The 22,898-nt window shown below is 43.3% G+C and overlaps 1 protein-coding gene across 5 annotated transcripts in view; it reads right to left on the bottom strand.

Annotated features, from left to right (window-relative positions):
* ARHGAP10 (Rho GTPase activating protein 10) overlaps window positions 1–22,898 on the bottom strand; it is a 626,731-nt gene that overhangs the window by 302,289 nt on the left and 301,544 nt on the right. For all 5 annotated transcript variants that reach the window (XR_003857144.1, XM_029604362.1, XM_029604453.1 and 2 more), the window contains 2 exons: window positions 14,466–14,547; window positions 7,441–7,480 (listed from right to left, as the gene is read on the bottom strand). Coding sequence is in view for 4 of the 5 variants with exons in the window: in XM_029604362.1 (XP_029460222.1) it covers window positions 7,441–7,480; window positions 14,466–14,547 (122 nt within the window). In the remaining variant the exon portion in view is untranslated. The remainder of the gene's footprint in view (window positions 1–7,440; window positions 7,481–14,465; window positions 14,548–22,898) is intronic.

Raw genomic sequence — 22,898 nt, 5'->3', positions numbered from 1 at the left:
CAGTGTCCTTTTGTTGCATTTGATTATATTTGTATAGGACCATATTTTTCAGGCTTTTTTTGTTTTTTCTTAGATTCAGATACAACGACATAGGTCTTTTTCCTAGGTGGTGACTCCTAATATTTTAGGGTCCTCACTTCTGCAGAATTCCTGAGTTTCCTAAACAGACATATATCTGAAGATATGTGAGATAGGAAATTTTTCTCGTACTGCAGAAAATAACAGAATATTTAGAATGGCTCAGGGTATATTTGAATGTGTCTTGTGCCTTATTTTTTTATGCTTCTGACTTCCACAGGATAGAGCTCAAGTGTGAGCAAAAGCTGAAAGATGTTACTGTCTGAAGACTCGAACTGAACCCCGAACTCAGGCATCATCTTCCGAGCAGAGGAATCCAAATAAAAGGGAACCTCACCAGTACCCTAGCTAGAATCTCTCTAAACAAATGGCCATTACGTTTCAGCTCCACTGAGTCTGTTTATAAATGTGGCATGCTGCTCATGCAGTGCATACATGCTGCGTTAAACAAAACTCTACATCAATGAATTAGTCCAATTAATCCTCAAGCTCTTTTGGCTGAGATCAAGGCTAAGGTCTGAGTCATGCACCAAGAATGGTTCTCCTTGGCATTATGGCCGACACTGAGAACCCATACAATGAGGATTTAACATCCTACCACCCAACCCCACTGGGGCACTGAACCACTGAAAAGATCAGATCTCCCGTTTAAAAAAAAAAATCAAAATTTGTCCTATTGCTAAAGGCAGTTTTTTATTTTTTTAAATCATTTTTGTTTCATTTTATTCTTGAACTTTAAAGAGAAAGATTGTTACAAGTGGAACATCACCATATCGGCAATTCCAGTTCTGTATCCAGTTCTTTACAATGTCATCACTTCAAATTTGGCAAGGAGCTGCTGGCACAGGCTATGGTAACTCCTGTATACTCCCACCCACGGAGCAGATGCACCTCCACACGTCCACCTGAGCCAATGATGGTGTTGCTGGCTGGCCATTTGAATGGAAGGAAGCATCCCTAGCCTTATGCTTCTTTAATTTGAACGTGTGTTTGCGCTTACAGCCTGTCTCCTCTATACTGTAAGAAGTGATGAGAGTAACTACATTACAGCAAAATCAACAAAAGCAGCTGCTTCATCTGCACGCAATTCTGTCAGACTTAGTACCCTTTTACCAGAGAAAAAGCCACAACTTGTTTGCTTTTTGTGAAACTAGAGGAGGAAGCACGTGTGAAGAAAGTACTGAGTTGTGTCCATATTTGGCTGCAGAAGACCTGACCCCTTCATAGACATAGAAATGATGGCAGAAAAGGACCAATGGTCCATCCAGTCCACCCAGCAAGCTTCCTATGGTAGTATCTGCCACGCATTGCAGGCTATCCCCTATGCATCAGTCAGTTTTGCTGGACGTGCTTTGCTTATGGATTTGACCGTAGAAGCAGTCCTGTGTTTTTTCCTTGATGTCTGTGTATCAGTACCCCAGACTGTAAAAAGTCATGGCTTGTTTTGGTTGTCTCTAAATCTAAATTCCTATTTCCTATCACCCCCCACCCTCCTCCTTCGAAGCAGAGAGTGAAGTTGCAGTTGTATCAAAAGCATCAAGGCTTATTGGTTAAGGGTAATAATCCCATGCCTTCTGTTAAGGGGAGTAACTGCTCGTCTGTGCAGGTTACCCCCATGCTTATCAGTTCCCCAGACTGTAACAGTCAGGGCCTTCGTTGGTTGTTGTCTAAATCCAATTCCTCTTTTCCCCTGCTGTTGAAGCAGAGAGCAAAGATGGAGTTGGATCAAAAGTATTGGTTAAGAGCAGTAACCACTGTACCAGCAAGTTATCCCCATTCACGCTTTCTCATTTCCTTTAGGATTTGGCCAATGAAGCAGTCCTGTGCTTTGTCTCTTATGTCTGTGTATCAGTACCCCAGACCATGGAAGTTGGAGCACTCTTGTCATCTGAATCCAATTCCTGTTTTCTCCCTGCCATCTAAGAGGGGAAAAATGCTGCAGTTGCATTAAAAGCATCAAAGCATATTAGTTAAAAGTAGTAATCTCCATGCCTTCTGCTAAAGGGTTTAACCACCGTACCAGCAAATTACCCTCTTGCACACTTATCTCATTTCTGACCTCTAGAGAGCCATAGTGTTTATCCCATGTCCCTTTGAATTCTTTGACTGCTTTCTTCACCACTTCCTCTGGAAGGACATTCCAGGCCTCCACCACCTCTCCGTGAAGAAATATTTTCTGATGTTGGTTCTGAGTCGTCCCCATCTAGAGTTTCATTTCGTGACCCCTAGTTCTATTGTTTTCTTTCCAACAGAAAAGGTTCAAAGTCCATACATCGTTGAAACCTTTTATTTATTTATTTATTTATTTATTTAACGGTTTCATATACCAACGTTCATCAGAGATATCACATCAGTGTACATTGAACAAAAAACATTACACTGAAGTGGCGTCTGACAAGGAACATGGAGGATAAATATATAAGAACTTAAACTAGAAATTCGGTATTATATATGATATTCACAGGATAGTATAAAAGTTATATATGATACTTACAGGTTATCATCAGGGTTATATATAATATTTACAGGATAACATCAGTATTCATTAATCAGAATATTACGCTGGGGTACCCAGGGGTGGGGACTAAGGGAGAGTTAAAGAGTAGGGGAGAAGTAAGTGTAAGGTATGAGATTGGAGTGTGCAAACGAAGAAATTAGCTCGGGGTGGTTAAGAGGAAAGGTAGACAAGGGAGGAGTGGGACCAAGGAAGCTAGGTAGCAGAGGTGTAGGATTTAGGTGTAAGCCTGTGTGAAGAGCCACGTTTTTAGTTTTTGCTTGAAGTTTTTTGGGCACAATTCCTGGGGTAGATCTGTGGGCACTGAATTTCATAAGACAGGACCAGCTAAGGAGCGCGCACGTGCTTTTGAAGTTGCAAGGTTGGTGAGTTTGGGGGAGGGAGTGCGTATGGTGGCAATCTGATTTTTTTTTATTGTGTAACTAGAGAATTGGATTGAGGTAAAGTGCTCAACGTGATCTATTTGGATTTCAGCAGGTATCAGAAGGTCTGTATCATATGTCCCTTGCACCTCCTCTCTTCCAGGGTTTATTTATTTATTTATTTAAATAATTTATATACCGGAGGTTCCTGTATAATATACATATCACCCCGGTTTACAAAGAACAGTAACTATCGCTACATTTAGCGGTTTCCATAGAACAGAATTAAAAACGAAGTTTTTACATTGAACAAATGAAGTAAACAAGTTTTTACATTGAACAAACGAAGTAAATAAGTTTATACATTGAAAAAATTAAACGAAGTAAGCAAATAGTGTATAATATTAAACCGTTAATAAATGGTATATTTATATATATATATATAATATATAATATATATATATATTCAGATCCTTCAGCCTCTACTCACAGGTCTTCCAATACAGACTCCACACCATTTTTGTCGCTCTTCTCTGAACAGCCTCCATCCTAGCTCTGTCCTCTTTAAGATACGGACTCCAGAACTGAACACAATACTCCAGGTGAGGCCTCACCAAGGACCTGTACAAGGGTATTATCACCTCTTTTTTCTTACTGGTTATTCCTCTCTCTATGCAACTCAGCAATTTTCTTTCTTTAGCTATTGCCTTGTCACACTACTTTGCCATCTTCAGATCCCAAGACACTATCACCGCAAGATCCCTCTCTTGGACCGTGCACATCAGTCTTTCACACCCCCCCCCCCCCCAAAACATACAGCTGTTTTTGGATTACCACACCCCAGATGCATGACTCTGCACTTCTTGGCATTGAATCCCAGTTGCCAAATCTTTGACCACTCTTCCCAGCTTTCTTAAATCACTTTTCATCCTCTCTACTCCTTCAGGAGTGTCCACTCTGTTGCAGATCTTAGTATCATCCGCAAATAGACATACTTTACTTTCTATCCCTTCGCTTACAAAGATATTGAACAGAACTGGTCCCAACACCAATCCCGGTGGCACTACACTTAACATGGCTCTCTCTTCAGAGTAGGTTCCATTTACCATCACACGCGGTCTCCTATCTGTCAACCAGTTAGTAATCCACACCACCATTTTGGCGCTCACTCCCAAGCTTCTCATTTTATTCACAAGCCTCCTATATAGGACAGTATCAAAAGTTTTTTGCTGAAATCCAAATAGATCACATCGAGCACTCTACCTCGATCCAATTCTCTAGTTACACAATCAAAAAAAATCAGATTTCTCTAACAGGACCTTCCCCTGGTGAATGCATGCTGCCTCGGGTCCAGCAACTCACCAGATTGTAGATAGTTCATTATCATTTCCTTCAGCAGTGTCTCCATTAATTTTTCCACTACCGATGAGGCCAACCAGCCTTCTCTCTGCTCCCACTCTTGTGAAGTAGAACCACCACCACTCTTCACCAATCCCACAGCACCATTCCCGTTTCCAGGGATCTATTGAAAAGGTCCTTCAGTGGAGCTGCCAGCACATCTCTGAGCCCCCTCAGTACCCTGGGATGTACCTTATCCTGCCCCATGGCCTTGTCCACTTTCAGTTTGCCTAGCTCTTCCCATACATTCTGTTCCGTAAATGGAGTTTCATCTACCCAATCCTCATCTATGATCTTTGTTTACCAGCAATGGTCCATCTCCAGGGTCTTTTTTAGTCAACACCGAACTGAAGTATTTGTTTAATATTTCTGTCATTTCTTCATCTCTCTTCACATAGGGGCGGATTTTAAAAGGAGCGCGAATAGCCTACTTTTGTTTGCGCTCCAGGCGCAAACAAAAGTACGCTGGATTTTAGTAGATACGCGCGGAGCCGCGCGTATCTGCTAAAAACCTGGATCGGCGCGCGCAAGGCTATGGATTTTGTATAGCCGGCGCGCGCCGAGCCGCGCAGCCTACCCCCGTTCCCTCCAAGGCCGCTCCGAAATCGGAGCGGCCTCGGAGGGAATCCTCTAACGCCCTCCCCTCACCTTCCCCTCCCTTCCTCTACCTAACCCACCCGCCCGGCCCTGTCTACACCCCCCCCTTACCTTTGTTGGGGGATTTACGCCTCCCAGAGGGAGGCGTAAATCCCCGCACGCCAGCGGGCCTCCTGCGCGCCAGGCCGCGACCTGGGGGCGGGTGCGGAGGGCGCGGCCACGCCCCCGGACCGCCCCGGGCCGTAGCCACGCCCCCGTACCCGCCCCCAAAACGCTGCCGACACGCCCCGAAAACGCCGCGACGACCGGGACTGCCCCCGACACGCCCCCCTCGGAGAACCCCGGGACTTACGCGAGTCCCGGGGCTCTGCGCGCGCCGGTAGGCCTATGTAAAATAGGCTTCCCGGTGCGCAGGGCCCTGCTCGCCTAAATCCGCCCGGTTTTGGGCGGATTTAGGCGAGCAGGGCTCTTAAAATCCGCCCCATATTGTTTCATGTCACCTTTCAATTTCTCTGTCCCACTTTGTAACTTCCTTCATTCTCTGATATATCTGAAAAATGTTTTGTCACCTCATTTTACCTCTTTGGCAATCCTTTCTTCCTCCTGACCTTCTGCTTTCCTGATTTTCTTTCTTCATCTCCCTCAGATTCACCAGGTATTCTTCCCTGTGTTCCTCTTTTTGGGATCCTTTAAACTTCTTGACTGCTGTTCTTTTTGCCTTTATTTTTTCAGACACTTCTTTTGAGAACCAGATCGGTTTCTTTTTCCTCTTACTTTAGTTTACTTTTCTAACATATATATTTGTTGCCTTTGTAATAGCTCCTTTCAGTTTGGCCCACTGTTCCACCTCATCCATTTTCTCCCAGTCGTCCAGTTCTTCCTCTAGGAACATTCCCATTTTGACAAAGTCTGTATTTGTGAAATTCAAAACTCGGGCCTTTGTGTGTCTTCTCTGTATCCTGTTTGTGATTCCAAACCATACCATCTGATGATCAGTGTTGCTTAGGTGGGCACCAGTGATCATCCCCTCTGCACACTCCATCAGCTGCACTTTTTGAAAACAATTTCATCAAGAGATGACTTAAGCAAACTCATAACATTTGAAATCACAAACATATTTAGGGGGTAATTTTCTAACAGCTGACAAATTTGTGGGTTCTTACATGCCATAAGTTTCACCAGTTTTCAAAGGAAACTTTTCCAGACTTTAATAGCTGAAAATGCTGCTTCTTTCCTTCCCAACAGACCAAGATCTGACCCAAGGTAGATTTATTTCAGAGTTCATTCTTTTTTTTAGTCTTCAATTATTTTATTTTTTTTTTAAATCTCCATGTTTGTTTTCAATAATTTTAATACTGTTTTTTTCCAAATTTTTACCCAGATTCTCAAAGAATCAGTATATTTTAGAGGCCGATGAATAACAAACTTTTGAATAAATTGAAACACTACCACTGGAGCAGATATGGGAATGATCTTATTAGCTAACAGAGTGTGCTTGTACCTGAGGGATGGGTGTGAGAAGGTGGTGAAGGAGGGGTGGGGAGTGTGCGCATGTGTGCATGAGACATGAGCAGAAGAAGCGAGAGAGGTTTGTGTGTATGGGAAGGGGAACGTGGGTTGTATGTGTAAAGACAAGTGTGGTGGCAGCATTATGTGTGGCACAGGAGGTGTGAGTAAAGAAAAGTGTGGAGGCTATGTGCATAGAGAGTGTGGATTTATGCATGGGAGGCAAAGCGAGTGTCTGTGTGTATAGGGGGAAGTGTTATTGGGGGAGCCTAGGTTTGTTCAGGATTGATACAAGGTATTATGGATGTGGGGAAAAAGTAAACGAAGGTACCTGTGTGTTGGTGTAGTGTGTGTATCTATAGGGGGAGGCAGTATATGAGTTAGATTCACAGTTCAATAGTCTGTACCTGTTCACTCTCATAGCAGCTTTCCAATGGTTTATCCTCATTGTTAGATGAAAAATAAAAAAAAAATCTGCCATACTTTATCTTCATCATTCTCATCTCTGACTTTTGCTAGCAAAATACTGAAGTTATGATGTAATTAGAAATGTTGTTGTGAATACAGAAAAATTGCTGGTAATGTTCATAACAATGATGCGGTATATCAAATTTTACTGAATTTAAACTTAGAGCCTGGCTAGTTCTAAAATACCAAGGACAGAATACATAACTAAGACATGACTCCACTGTCAAAAATGTTCCTGGTCTGGAGATGCTGTCAGAAAAGAACCCGGAGGCCAAATCACTTTTCCATCCTGCTGAAAGCAAAAAATGCTTGAACGGCACACTGATCACCTCAGCATAGCCTGCAAGAAGCAGCACCTAGAGTGTGTCAAATAAGCTCCATAAAAAACCAGCTTGATTCTGCAGCCTGCAAAATAAAATATTACATAGCAATGCATCTTGCTGAGGGTCAACAACATAAGCACATTAACGAGACTGAGCAAAATAGCAAAAACCTGGTAATAAGTAGGTTATTTACCTCCCTCCCGTCGTATGCTGGCTCTGTTCAAATTGAAGAACTGAAAATAGAAATAAAGCAGAGCATTAAAATTCACAGCAAGACAACTGATGCATGGAGCTTGAGTACTGCAAGGATAAAGCAGATAAATAAATTAGACTTGCCATACTGGTTCAAGACCAAAGGTCCATCAAGCCCAAGATCCTGTTTCCAACAGTGGCCAATCCAGGACGCAAGTTCCTGGCAGAATCCCACACAGGCCCTTGCTTCCCGACCCCTATGGATCCTCTGTGCCTGTCCCATGTTTTCTTGGAGTCTGAAACCATTTTTGTCTTTACCATGGAGCTTTCCAAACCTGCCCTGGGGATCTCCCATAATCCATCGAGTTTTCAGGATATATGCAGTAAATAGGAAAGAAATCGGCACATGCTGGGTTTCCAACGTATGCAAATTTATCTCATGCATATTCACCGTGGGTATCCTGAGAACCCGACTGGCTGTGGGATCCTCAGGACCGGTTTGGGAAGCGCTGATCTACCATCTCCATGGAAGGCTGTTCCTTGTATTCGCCACCCTTTTCTGTTCTGGAATGCTTTCTGATGAAGAAACAGATAACACAGGCACATAGAAAGTGATGGCCCAGAAGGACCACAAGGTCCATCTAATCTGCACGTTCATGAAGCCGTATCACAGAGCTGAGCCAGTCTTTGGGTTTATCCTTACAACCTCACGTTTAAGGATCCTCTGTGCTTATTCCAGGCTTTTTTAGACTCTGTTGCTGTTTTGGCTGTTCCGTCCGTCGCTCTCAGATGGCTTCAACCTCTGTGCCTCGCCTTTCTTCCTTCTCTCTCCTCAAGCCTTGGGAAGATGGCTGCTGCCGTGTCTTCATGCCGCTCTCTCTGGTGTCCCCGGATCGGCAACGGTGTTCGCCATGATTTTCCTGAGGGCCTCCTAGGATGCACGCGCGCGCACGCCATCCACGTCATGGCGGGAACCTCGGGGGCGTCCCCTCCGAGTGACGTCATCACATCCTGGTATTTAGCCTGTCCTTCGTTTGCAAACAAACTGAGTTAGCAAGGATTGGATTGCCTCCGGTCTTAGCTGCTCTGCCGCTTCCCAGCTGCCGCAGGAAGCTCGCTCTGCCCTTTGGGGTATTCTTCACCAACCTGGAAACCCCCTCCTTGGGGGCCCTTCTGCTCTATTTCAGGTACCTATCTTGGGATACCGGGTACTCGCTCCTCGAGGGCCTGCTCTCCCTAATCTGGTGCCTGCCACTGAACAACTTCTGCCTGCCAAGACCTTCTACAATACAGCTTTCTACTTCAGTGAGTACCAACCCTTTCAGTCTGTCTCACCTTCAGCTTCAGTGCTCTGGGTTTACATTTATTTTATTTATTTATTTATTTTAAATTTTTATATACCGGAATTCCTGTATGCAATACAAATCAGTCCGGTTTACAAGTAACGAAAGAGGTTGCCCTGGTCTGGGAAGTTAGACCTGGGTTTTTTTACATAGAACATGGAACAATAACAATAATTATTTATTTATTTATTTAGCAGTTTTCTATACCGACCTTCATAGTAGATAACCATATCGGATCGGTTTACATTTTAACAAAGGGTAAAACTGAGGTAACAATTCTGGTAAATAATAGATAACAAAGGAAAAGGAATAAGTCAAAGTTACAATCAACAAGGTATGGAAAACTTGGAGGCTTAAAGACAAGCTGGAAGGAAGATAGAGGCAGGTAGAATAAATATAACATGATACGAATAATTTAACGGGTTAGAGCATATGCTTTAACCAGGAAATGCCAGTGTCCATTGTTCAGGAGGAAGTGTGTCAAGGTCCTTGTAAGAAGTGAGGCTCAAACTAGTGATTATCCGGTAGATCTGGGAAGGCTTGGTATATTATATTATACATCCGGGACCTGTCCCTGCTACGCACACTGCCTATCACCTACTCGAGTGTGAGACTGGTCTCCTCTGCTGAGGACCCCTGGACTATCTTCACTGCTGCCCACCCCGGGCAGTACCATCGAGCTGTACAATAAATACTACTTCTCTGTGTCTGCGTGTATAGAGTCTAGCCTAGTACTGCGGTTCCTCACGGGGCTCCTCCCCGTGGGAGTGGCCATCACCGCAGTACCCAAGAATCCACTCCAACACCTCATAACCATAACATCGGCCTCCTACATCTCTGCTGGGAGGTTGTTCCATATATCCACCACACTTTGGGTCCGATGCAATAAGACTCGAGTTGAAAACGGGCGCTTGTACTGAATGCCCGTTTTCCTAATGCACATGCAGTCACATCCCCTGGTGCCCAATGCAATATATAAATGAGGGGCTAAGTAAAAAATGACACGCTAGGGGAGCATTGTGCATCCCTAGCGCTCAAATGCATCATGTCCCCACAACTGCAACAGGCACGCAATGCAAGTGTCCATTTTTTTTATCCTGCTTCTCCTGGCCAATTTTGCTAAGGTTACTAAAGATGCCCATAGCTAAGCACACCTGTGCGTCCAGAAGAAAAATTTTTTTAAACAAGCCGATATACATTTATTTTTCAACACCACAAGCAATAAATTTAAGAGTCATAATGATACTAATTAAGAGGAACCACAGAGGACAACATTTTTAAATTTCTCATGAGCCCTTGACTCGCGGATTGGCTTTACGTTGCCTCCGGGGCTGGAGTTAAATTTGCCACGTTAAAACAAGCACATTGGGCGCCCAAAAGATTTCTGCATCAGGGGTAATAGTGAATAGCCTCATCTACATGGAATTTACATGTGATGGCACTATTGGCTATGCATTAAGCTCTGGAATTTGTTGCCAGAGGATGTGGTAAAAGCTTTTAGTGTAGCTGCATTTAAAAAAAGGTTTGGATAAGTTCCTGGAGGAAAAGTCCATTAACCATTATTAAAGTGGAGTTGCAAATATTCACTCCTTATTCTTAAGATAAGCAGCTTGGAATCTATTTACTCCTTGGGATCCTGCCAGGTACTTGTGACCTGGCTTGGCCATTGTTGGAAACAGGATACTGAGCTTGATGGACCTTTGGCCTGACCCAGTATAGCAAGTCTTATGTTCGTATATGTTTGTTTGGGAGCGTGTTTTGGACATGCTAATCTCATTGCATCAGGTGCTAGTCTAGTACATCCAAAACGCGCATCCAACCGCATGTAAACCTGTGCACAAGGTTGGGTGTACTTTATTGCATCAGCCTCTCTGTGTGAAGAAAAATGTCCTTATGTTATTCCTGAGTCTCATCCCTCCCTATACTTTCAGCCTGAAATCATGATCTTTTGCTTAATTTCTTTTCCACTGGAAAATGCATTCTTCTTCTGCATTATTTATATCTGAGACAATTACATTTCTTTTACATATCGCCCCATTCCCTACTTTCTTCTACAGTATATACATTTAATTCATTAATTCTCACGGGCCTGATAATGCAGATGTTGCGTCCGCCGGTCTTCGACAGCTTTGCCCCTATCTCGCCCCTATCTCGGCTCCTCCTGCTTACCTGGGCAAGATGGCTACCGCAACATCATCAAGCCACCTTCTCTGGCGTCCTCAGAATGGCTATGGTGCAGCCGTGCGCCATTGCTCCTCCCAGGTACCTGGCTAGGGTGCGTGCACGCAACCGAACCTCGAGGGCGTTCCCTCATCTGGCGTCACGCCAATCCGGGTATATCTGCTTCTCAAGATTGCTAGCTCATTGAGTTGGCAAAGACTAGAATGGACTCTAACTGTTCCTGTCTGCGCTACTATGCCGCTTCTCTGCTGCCTGCAAGAAGCTTTCCTTCTGCCCTTCGGGGTTTACCACTAACTTGGGTACCTCCTCGGGGGCCCTCTGTTCTATTTTCAGGTGCCATTCAGGGAACAGATACTCGCTCCTCGAGGGCCTGCTCTCCCTGCCTCAGTGCCTGTACCATCGACAACTATCTGGTGGAATCGCAACCATAACAGCTAACACCGAGTGAGTACTCTATCTTATCTGTCTCATCCACAGTAACTCCTTGCTGCGGAACCTCCTGACGTTGTCTTGGAGAGGACTCCCTCTGCCGAGGTCCCTGAGACTACAATTCACCACTGCCACCTGGTGGCTACTTCAAGCTGTATAATAAAAGAGTTCAATTCCGGTGTTTTGTGTATAAGAACGGGCTTTCTCTACAGCGGGACCAACCATATGGAATGCTATTCCCCCCGAACTCAGACAAGAATCCTGCCTGGTGACTTTTAGAAAAAGGCTTAAGACTTGGTTATTTAAACAAGCCTTTCCAGAAACTCACTGAATCAGCATAGCAATCATTACTGTACATTCAGCACAATGTAAATAATTGCTCTTCTTACCGTTGAATTACTTATGCTTTGTCTTCCTCTTCCCCCAGTTCCAGCACCCCTGTTTTATTGTAACTTCTGCTTCTATTCGCTTTGTTAATATCTAAGGTTATTGTACCCCCGTTCCATGTAAACTGACATGATATGATTGTATCATGAATGCTGGTATAGAAAAGCACCAAATAAGTCTAGCCCAGTGCTGTGGCTCCTCACGGGGCTCCTCCCCGTGGGCGTGGTCATCTCCACAGCACCCAAGGATCCACTAAAACACACGTAATAACAGCAGATAATGTACAATTTTGGTAACCCTTCCCTACACTATATCTAATAACCTTTTGGAGACATGGCCTCCAGAAGTGGATGCAGTACTCCAGAAGAGATTCTGAGTTTCTCATTCTAGGCTCAAGTCATCTGAACCAGATGCATGTCTTCCCTCCATCCTATTCACGTACTCAGTAATGCAGAGAACTGGATGCAGTCTAGGAGGGGGTGGTCATCCATTTTTCACCATACTTCAGCAAAATAACTCATTTCTTTTAACCAGCTCTTTCAATTATGCTTTTATTGTATCACATAGAATTTTATAATACATGCAAGGTAACTTTTGGAGTTACCTGGGCAAAACTCCAGATTTGAAAACATCCTCCCGCTACTTGGCTAGATTTTTTTGCGGGTAACTTGTTACCTGCACAATTTATCCAGATAAAAAGAGGCCTTCTGGGGGCAGGGCTACATTTTTGCCAGCGAGCGCTCTCTGCCTAAAATTATCAGGATAAGTCTGGTCAGAAAACTACCCATCCTAAGTTCACCCAGATAATTGTAGCCAGGAATAATATTCAGTGGCAGACTTAAGTACTGCTGAATATCTGGGTAAAGTCTGTCTTACTGGCCCACTGAACATCTACCTCAATGTTAACAAGAGATTCAGGACTTGAAAAGCTATCGATAAGAGCTGCAGGAAGGAAGGCATGAAGAAATAGAAGCCAGAGTAAGGATGTTAGCAAGAGCGGTCAAGAAACTGGTGAGCAAGAGGCATATTACTCGGGTGGTAAAGGACAAAGGTTAAAACTCAATGGAAGACACCTGTGCGAAAACAGATATCAACAAGGGAGAAAGAGGACACGGATTTGTGACAGATCAAGGATTTCTTGCCTGAGAAGAAGATTTTGCCCTCAGAGACATTCAAGTTAACCCATGAGTTGCATAATTAAAGAAAGGGGATACATTATAATAAGTGGGATCATCACATGATTTAAAACAGATTTATATCAGCATGTCATCAACATAAAATGGTATCTGAGATTAAAGCATGAAATCAGTTGTCCAAGGGAGAGAAGCTAGGGAAGCGTAGTAGGCCAAGGATATAACTCAGGGGTACATTACAGAGACAGGTTAGTAGGAAAGAGAATTCACCACAGGAAACAAAGTGGTGGACAGATAGGTACAATCATGAAATGAAGAATCCAGAGACCCCAGCATAATGTTCAAGGCATTTCAAGAGAATTGTTAGATCTGTGTGGAAGACAGCACAGAGTGTGAGAAGATGCAGGGGACAGTAAGAAATGCAGTCAGCAGAAAGGAAGTGATCAAATGCTCGCACAAGGTCTATCTGAGTCCAACAACTTGTGCGAAAGCCAGACCGAAAATAGTCAAGGGTACATTTAGTGGAAAGATGAGGAGAGAGATGAGAGAAGACCACTTTCTCAGGAGTGTTACTGAGAAGGAGAGGCTGGAGATGAGACAATAGATAAACAATTCGGATAAAGACAAAGTTTCCTTGAAAACGGGACTGTTACTTGCAGTTCTCAACAGGGCTGGGGAATCAATCAGTTGAAAACCAAATGAAGGCAGTGAAATAATTCAATATCAGTAGATAGAGCTCATCTGAAACATGTGCTGTTATAGATCTTCTCCCAGCGTATATGTCCAGCCACTAAGATCCCTTTGTGTCTGTCTCAATTCTGCTAGTGTTTCAGCTCCGACTGCCTCCACTGGTCATCCATCACCCTCACAGTCCACCACCCTCACAGTGAATAAGTGTTTTCTCAAATTTCCTTTGAGTCCCCTTCTCTTCGGTTTCATAGGACGATCCTTCCAGTACATTACTGACAACTGCTAGATATGCAAATATTTGCTATCTCCCATTTCCTTCCTTTATTATAGAGAGAGCACATCTTTAGCTCTTTAGGATTTCTCGGTTCATGGCCGTCCATGTACCACCCTAATGGCCCTTCTGCGAATTGCCTCCACCTAATTCACGGCTCTTCATGCCACCAAACCTACCAAAATTAAAAGGATGAAAAACTAAATTAAAAGTAGATGTTTTGCGAAATTGGAGTGCTATGATTTGCCAAACCATGAAAATGCTTTCAAATATGGTTGCACAAAATTACTGTGACTGCCTGATGATAGCTGATATAAAAGTATTGCACTAAGTTTTATATCCAGCTTTCCGAGTCTATACCAGTAGCCCCGTTTGGCTAAAGACTTTTTATCTCTACATGGCACCTCATTTAAAAAATTGTATTCTATGGTACTGAATGTTGATCTTTTATGTTACTTGTAATTACTTCAGCACAAGACAAAACTAAAGCCAGAACAAAATTGATGATGTATGAAAATTAGAATGTATCTAGTCACACTTGTATATTATATTCAAAAATTACCAATACTGCATTGGCATTTTAAATACGTACAGTGTCTATTCCATCCAAGGCTTGCATCCATAATTTTCGGTCTTCCTCGGATAGGGCCTGCATGGTGATGATAATGCCAGGTCTGTAAAACAGTTACAGAAAAAGTAAATAATGCATCTTTTATTTATTTTTACTGATAATATAGCATTCAAGGACATGCTCTCTATGTGTAAGTTACTCAATTTTCTCACCATTTTTTCCCCATCTCAACAGTCATGCTGGACATTCCCAAGTTTAGTAGTTAATAGAGGGCTGGAGAGTTTTGTGGCTCAGCCTTTCAGCACACACAGTGACACTTCTGGCATATGCAGTTTAATTAATGGTTCTTTGAATCCAAAAACATAGCTGTTCTTACTAATATAATACATTTATTTACGGTGAAGTGCCCTTTTTCATACATACTATGGTTGACAGCTTTTATAAGTTATTACTGAGCACACAGATGCTACCCAAAATAGTAATATAGTAGCATAACAAAACAGAGGCACTTTTCAAAATGGACGCTTTGCTGCAAAGTCTGTGGGAAGATATTACCTAGCCATTTGCAGCTACTTTTTGAGCAGCCAGATTTTTCGTGGAAAACAGCACGCATAGATTTGAAAATCCAATCTGACGTGTATTATTTTCCAATCCTGCCCAAAATAAGCACCGCCCCAGGAATTCCAAATGTGGCTTAAAGTGCCTGAGGTGTGGGACACCGCAAGTATTTTCACGCAGTTTAAGGGACAGCAATTTTCAGGTAGACAATTTATTCAGGTAAATTGTTCTCTATCTGCATACATGGCTTGGGAAACTGGCATCAATAACTTTACTATTTTAGCTAAGATTAATTTCTCAAAAACTGGATACAAAATACCTAAACGTTTCTCAAGGCTCCTTCAGCTGTAAATCCAGTTGTGTCGTGGCCTAGCGTCTAACACTTCACAACCATTTTCTTCTCTTTCCTTCTGGTGCTCTTTCCCCCCTTAGGGAAATGAAAGCTGATTTTGTATTGCTGGAAGCTGGAGCTACTCCCAGTTGGGGCCGACAGATCTTAAGGCCTCAGAGAGCTTTCAACGGTCATAAACATTCTGAAATATCCATTTCTAATCTGAAACTGCAAATTGCTATTGGGCAACACCCAGCTACCCAACTACAACCTGTAAACGGTTATCAGAGCATAGTATTTCTGGGGGGGGGAAAAAAGGGCCATTGCACATAAAGTTTTCCGTTAATGGGAAAGCATACATTTCTCATATTTTAATCTCACATGGTTCTCCTCTCCCAACCCCCACCCACTCCCCACTAACCAGTTCCGACCCCAAAGCTTTAATTTTTCACGTCACACAAGGGTTTTGTTCAGTGGTGCACTATACCTGATACCACATACTCGCTAACATAGACAAAACCATACGAGTGGAAGCAAGGCTGTTTTGTAAAGTGAGCTCTTCAGATATGATCACCTCAGGCTCTCTCCCATATTTGCAAATCTACACTTTTTTTTTTTTTGCACTGAGTGTTAGCTGCTAAGCACTTTACCGTGCCTCAATCTCTCTCAGATCATTCCTAATTTTGTCTACTCCATCGGAAATGTCTATCCTGATGCAGGTCTTAGTTTCAGAAACACAAAGGCAAATCTTTCCTATTAACCGCTCTGCAATATTACTGAACAGAACTGGATCCAGAACTGATTAATTAAGCACCCGAGCAGACGTCTTCTTTCCTTGGCATGAACTCCATCCATGTACCCTGACCCTCTGTTGTCTTATCACTCAACTAGTTTCTAACCTAATCCCTATCGTTGGGACTCACTCCTAGGCTGCTCACTTTAGGGGCCTGCTCATGTCAAAACCCTGGCGCACCCATGTATATTTTAGGCATGTAAAAACATATAACATATATGCGTAATAACCTCGATTTATAAAATTCCTGCCTCTGTGTATAAAGTATGCACTTATCCTGCTTGGAAAATACTTGCACGCATCCTTGAAATCACCTCTGCCAATTAAACCAGTCCTTTTCCAGTTCACCTAGGCCCTCTAGTACTTCGCCCGTATCCCCCACCAGTTCAACCCACCCAAAAACTGCAGACAACAGACAAGTCTGATTTCACTTACACGAGTCAATTAGTAGGTGTACACATTTATTTTTTTATTTATTTTAGATTTTTTTTTATACCGATGTTCCTGTATGAAATACAGATCACATCGGTTTACATTGAAACAGAACAAAATTTTGCCTAGAGGCATTACATAGAACAAGGTTACGGAACTTGGAACAGGGTAAACTAGTTCAAAATTAACATTGTAATGTAAACATGGTCAAATAAGTTCAGTAATGAATACTCAAATCTCTGACAAAACAACCGCTACCGCATGTACTTCTGAACCCCGCCCCAGAAAGTCCCTGAACTGCACTTTTCTGCGGTAGCAGCCACACTCGAAATGGAAAATGCACGCAGACTCTTGACATTTACAAAACCGCACACATGCACATCATGCTACTTACACGCTGTATGTACTTTTATGCGGGAAACCCCTATAAAATTTCACTCCTTAGAACTAAGTTTACCAGTCACCCCATCATGGAAATTGACCTTACTCGTTTCCCATGATCCTCCTCTGGTATGCCTTCGGTCCTATAACCTGCCTGATTCAGGATACCCCATAATCTTCTCTTTTAATATTGTTACACACAAACCCTCTCTCTTATAACTGCTGTGAGTTTATGAGCTGCTTCTTTTCTTACGTTTCTTATTGCTATAGGTTATGAATCATGGCATTTTATGTATCTTCTATATTTATCTTACGATTTTATTACTTTAAGTCAATATTTCACTTGTTTTTTAATCATGTTCTACGTTATATTGATTGGAAACTGCCGTGATTTGTTGAGAATGCAGGAGAAGAGCAGTAATCCTCAGTCCTGAGGAAGTAGAGAGAGTAGAAGATTTGGCTGGTGGCTGAAGAGGATTGGTGAGCATTGCTTGCTGGGTAATTTTGGGACTTAAAAGTTTGGGGGAGAGGTGAAACTGTGTGCTGAATTCCTCTTTAGTGTCTGCACCTTGATAATAAAAAAAAAAAAAGCTAGGAAAAGGTAGGTAATTTCTTGTAATGTATGTTGTGTGCCTTGATAAAAAAAAAAAAAGATAGGAAATAAGAGAATTGCTTTTGGTGTCTTTCTTGCGAGACTGGAAGATTGGGCATCCAAAAGGCAGATGAAATTTAATGTGGATAAGTGCAAGGTAATGCACATAGAGAAAAGTAACCCATGCTATAGTTACACAATGTTAGGTTCCATATTAGGAGTTACCACCCAGGAAAAAGATCTGGGCATCATAATGGGCAATACTTTTAAATGCTCAACTCAGTGTGCACAGCGATCAAAAAAAGCAAACAGAATGTTAAGCATTATTAGGAAAGGAATGGAGAATAAAATAGAAAATTTCATAATGCCTCTGTAGGTGGGAATACCATGTTCAATTCTGGTCGCTGTATCTTAAACTACACTGGAAAAGGAACAGATAAGGACGACCAAAATGATAAAGAAAATGGAAAGGCTCCCCTATGAGGAAAGACTAACGAAGTTAGGGCTGTTCAGCTTGGAAAAGAGACGGCTGAGGGGGCATATTCTAGAGGTCTATAAAATCATGAGTGGAATAGAACAGTTATTTATTCTTTCAAAATATACAAAAACTAGGGGACACTCCATGAAGTTAGTAAGTAGCACATTTAAAACAAATTGGAGAAAATTCTCTCTCTCTCAAAACACAGTTAAGCTCTGGAATGCATTGCTGGAGGATTTGGTTAAGGCAGTTAGCATAGCTGGATTTAAAAAAGGTTTGGGCAAGTTCCTGGAGGAAAGGTCCATAAACTGTTATTAACCAAGTAGACTTAGAGAAAACCATTACTTATCACTGCTTGAGTGTAGCGTGTGATCTACTTATTGTATAGGTACTTGTGATCTGGATTGGCCACTGTTGGAAACAGGATACCGGGCTTGCTGTACTCTCGGTCTGACCCAGTATAGCAAGTCTTATGTTCTTATATCAAATTTTATTTAAGTTAAAATAAATTCTGTAAAGGGAGTGGGGTCCACCCCTTCACCATATCTACCCCCCCTGTAGACTGTCTGTCGTTCTCCAAAACCTTCTTTGGTGAACATGGACCAAAGTATTTGTTCAATATTTCTGCCTTTTCTTTGTCACCCCCGCCACACATTCCTCCTTTTCACTTTGGTCTTACAATCCCACCTCTGCACTTCCTTCCTTCGCCTTGTTTTACCACATTTGCAGTTTTTTCTTCCCTTTGCAGCTTTGCTTTCCAGTTTCCCCTCAGCTAACCAGATATTCTTCCCTGTCATCCGCTGAGGGCTCTTACTCTTTTTGAATGCTAAACGTTTTGCCTTTAATTTTTCAGCCACATCTTTTGAAAACCACACTGGTCCTTTTTTTCCTTTTTTGCTTTGCCCTTACAATAGCTCTATTTAATTTAGACCCCTGTTCCTCAATTTCACCAAGATATCCCCACCCTGCCAGTACTCCCCCATGGGTTTAAAAGGGGTTACGCATGTATATTACACACGTAACCCTTTTAAAATCCGCCCCTAAGTTTGTACCTGAGCCAACGGAGGGTAAAGTGACTTGCTCTTAGGTCTCCAACCAACCCTGCTGGGAGTCTGTGAGCTGGGTCAGGAATCTGCCTTTCCTAGCCATTCCCAGGTATAATTTGGCCTTGAAAAGAGTTTAATTTGTAGGAAGCCTGGTGAATCCCTGTGCACCACCTGGACTCAGGTGTTTGGGGCAGTCCAGGTTAGAAAAGACCTGCCCTTCCCAAGCGCTCAGTGAGGAAGGAAGGAAGGAGTGGTTTCCCAATGCCAGGGCCCTCCCCGGTATTATTCTCAGTTTTTGGGAAAAGAAGAATTTTTGTAAGACGATCTGGGAGGACGTTTTGGCTGCCCCTCTTCCGGCCCATATGAAGGAACGACCAGAGCTGCTGCTCCAGCCTGGATCCCTCCCGTCAGAAATTTGTCTGAACCAAGAGAAGACTGAAAGCCACCTGTGAGTAAAGAAATAATTGAGAACTCTGAGGAGTCTTCACCCGGGGGAGAGAGCGGTCGGGACTCTCTGTGCAGAGACAGAGGCTTTTACATTAGGGGCTTCCGGCCATTCCAAGAGCAGTCCTGCCCCACCTGGGGACTCTACTTTTTACAAGCCTTGCAGGGCAGACGTTCCCTTGTCCTGGTATAAGAGAGTCCTGCACAGACCGAAGAAAGAGACTAACAGACAACGAAAGCCTGTGGTGCTATAGACTGACTTTAATTGTGCCATTCTCATCTGACTTTTTGAAACGGTAAAACCATTTAATTTTGGACACTAACCAGGCGTCCAGAGTAAGGAAAAAGTACTCCTTCTCCCAAGGGCAAAGGTGGGAGGGTCTCCTCTAGCAGCCTGGGCCTTGAAAGTAAAATTTTCCCCCCACCAACAAAGGATCCTGGCCCTGGGGAAGGGAGAGGCATGCTAGCGCTAGCCAGGAGTGGTTCCAGCCCCAAAGAGACAAGTCAGTTTTTTATGGCATCAACGGGTTGCAGTCTGCACCCAGGGATGGGGCTACATGAGTAATCAAGTGCAACCAAACGATTAAATAAATAAATGCGCAGAGTACAAAGTGATACACTGCAGGAAAGCTGTGCTGTCCTCATAGAACAAGCAGAATGCGTATCAGGGGCCTGAATTGTTCAGCTGACGTGACACGTCAATAACCTCTGAGTAACAGCAACCGTGCATTACAAAGCCTTCCCAGAATGCACATGCATTCAAGCCTACGGGCAACTGTCTACAGCGCCAAATTCTGAAGGCTCAATCTGGTCCTGCCACCAGCATGCCAGCTGCGATCCAGGTGGTCCTGTGCTCCTTGCAGTAATAATAAAATAAATTAATAAATCAGCTCAGGGCCTGTGAGCTGGCGTATGCTCACAGGCCCTGCCACAGGGTTTCTTATTAACAGGAAGCCCGTGTGGGAAGAAGAGGGGCGGGGCCACTGCAGGGCCCCCGGTCAGGCCTTGCTCTGATGGGGATTTTTTTTTTGCATGCTTCCACCTGAGGATCTCCACAACACCGGCCGAAGGAAAAGAGATGGGAGGACGAAGGAAGAGGCCCATGGGAGGAGGTCTCTGCAGAAAGCAGAAACAACCCCATCACCACAGCGGCGCCTATAGGCACCGAGGACCTAAATTTGGCCCCACAAGCACGCAGAATGCCAGACATGGCCAGCTGAATTCTGAACCCTGTCCCTGTGCAGAAAGTGAAGCTTTATATCTCGCTCCATGTATCCAACAGAGAAAAACATTAAGCAGGATATCCACAATGTCAAAGTACTGTAAGCGAATGGCTAGCACTCAGAACATAATTACTGGCCACTTTCTCATGATGTACAGTATGCTGCAGAACTAATAGTGTACTCGGGGGAGCCAATTACTGAAAGGCGAGAAAAAGCAGATATAGTATCTCTTCAGATCAATGAAGAGAGAAAATAACATTTGTACCATGCAGGAAGCTGAATTTACTGATCTCCCAAGAGACGTGCTGCAAGAGGATGACCACCAGCCTTGACAAGATAAAAAAAAAAAATCTGAAAGGAGGCTTTTGGCAAATTTTCGAGTGTTGCAGTTGGGAAAGTTAAAAGGTCTTTTCTCCACTTGTACTTTTTTTTTTTTTTTTTGGAGAAAAAGTGACAGAGGACCAGAGGAGCACTGAAATGTAGACTCATTAGTATAATAAAAAAACAAAACAAACCAGGATGTAGGTTATCCCTTCTGCTGAATTCTTTACATCTGCACAATGGGTGTAAGATGCATGAAATACAGTGCCTTGCAAGTGTCTTCATACCCATGTACATTTTCTCAGAAAACTAATATAACCTCCAATTTGGAGGGGCAGACTGGAAAACAGACCAAGCTGGACTGCTACCACAGAAAATGCACGCTAGCAGAATACCTCACCTCAGTTAAAAAAAAAAAAAAAAAACAGGCAGACCCTCACCAAATACAGGGAAAGTGAACACAGACTAAAAATAGAAAAATGCAGACAAAAACTAAACTGGAAACGCTAAGAAGCCAGACTCTGTATGCAATGCAACCCTGGAGAAATAGAAACAGAATGCATTTCCTTCTCTGCAGTGCAAAATACTAACCCCTAGATTCATCAAAATTTTGTACTATGTTATCTCAGCCTAGCTTGATGGTACCCTAGTATAGAGTCCATCAAGCTAGGGTGAGAGAACATAGTAGAAATTTCATCTTTGTGAGACTTTCCTCACTCCAAATGAAGTCTAATCTTCACCGAGGTGTACTGTATTGTTCGTATGTCTCATTCTGCATGACAAACTGGCCCCTAAACTCTAAACCACCACCAACACCTCACCTCGAGCTATTAAATGACCCTCCTCCTATAGGCATATAAATAGTTGCACACTGTGGGAGTCTCTCCAGAAGCTCTCTCTCTTTCTACTCCACTCCACTCCCTCTCCCCCCAAGCCCAGAAATGGCCGAAATGCAATTCTAAAAATTTATCACGAATTGCGTTTCGGCAGTTTCAGGCATATCGCATGGCTTAACGCCAGGTAAAAAGGTGTAGGTTTTTCCGGCGTTAAACCCATGTGATAGCATGCTTGCAATAGTGCCCCTCATTTTAATAATCCCCGCCCAAACTCATCCCTAATCCCGCCCCTTCCTGAAATTTGCATTCGTGCCGTGCGATAGGAGCCTTTAATGGCGTTATCGAGCGCGTTAACGCCATAACACATTTTGATGAATAACCTTGTAAGATATCAAAGGTGCACATTTCCCAAAGCGGACAATGAAAAGCCAAGACTTCCCACAAAAAAAATGAGCAAGAAAGACTCTGAATAATCCTGGGAGAAAGAGGAGAAACAGCAGCTATGGCAGCAAAACATGTGCTATCCTGCCACCAGGCCAGAAATGAAACCTGACCAGGGACAATATGGACCAGAACCAAATCTGAGATATGTCCGTCATGCTGTACTTCACGCAGGGCCGGTGGAACCGCTAGGCAAACTAGGCCTGGGCATAGGGCGCTGACCATTAGGGGGGCATGACCAGCTCCGGAGGGAACTTTCCTTCCACACACACCCCCCCCACACACACACCTTCCCCACATGGCTCACAACTGGGGCAGTGGTGGCGGCATGACAAGGGGGGGGGGGGGGGCGAGTGCAAGGCAGAAGGTGCCTAGGGTACCTAATCCCTCTGCACTGGCCTTGACTTCACAGAACCTGTACCTTGACTTGACTTATTAACACGTTGTAATTTTTTCCCTTCTTTTCCTACCCTTTAATTTTAATCATTTTGTATATTTCTTTGGCAACGCATATAAAACTGTCATGCCAATAAAGTTATCCGAAACATGTGCTGTTAAAAAAAAAAGAAAAAAAAACA

Source organism: Rhinatrema bivittatum, chromosome 1 (assembly GCF_901001135.1).
Source record: "Rhinatrema bivittatum chromosome 1, aRhiBiv1.1, whole genome shotgun sequence".
In the NCBI taxonomy this organism is placed as follows: Eukaryota; Metazoa; Chordata; class Amphibia; order Gymnophiona; family Rhinatrematidae; genus Rhinatrema; species Rhinatrema bivittatum.
The sequence above is the reverse complement of the archived record's forward strand: the minus strand, read 5'-3'. Positions and strand labels throughout refer to the sequence as shown.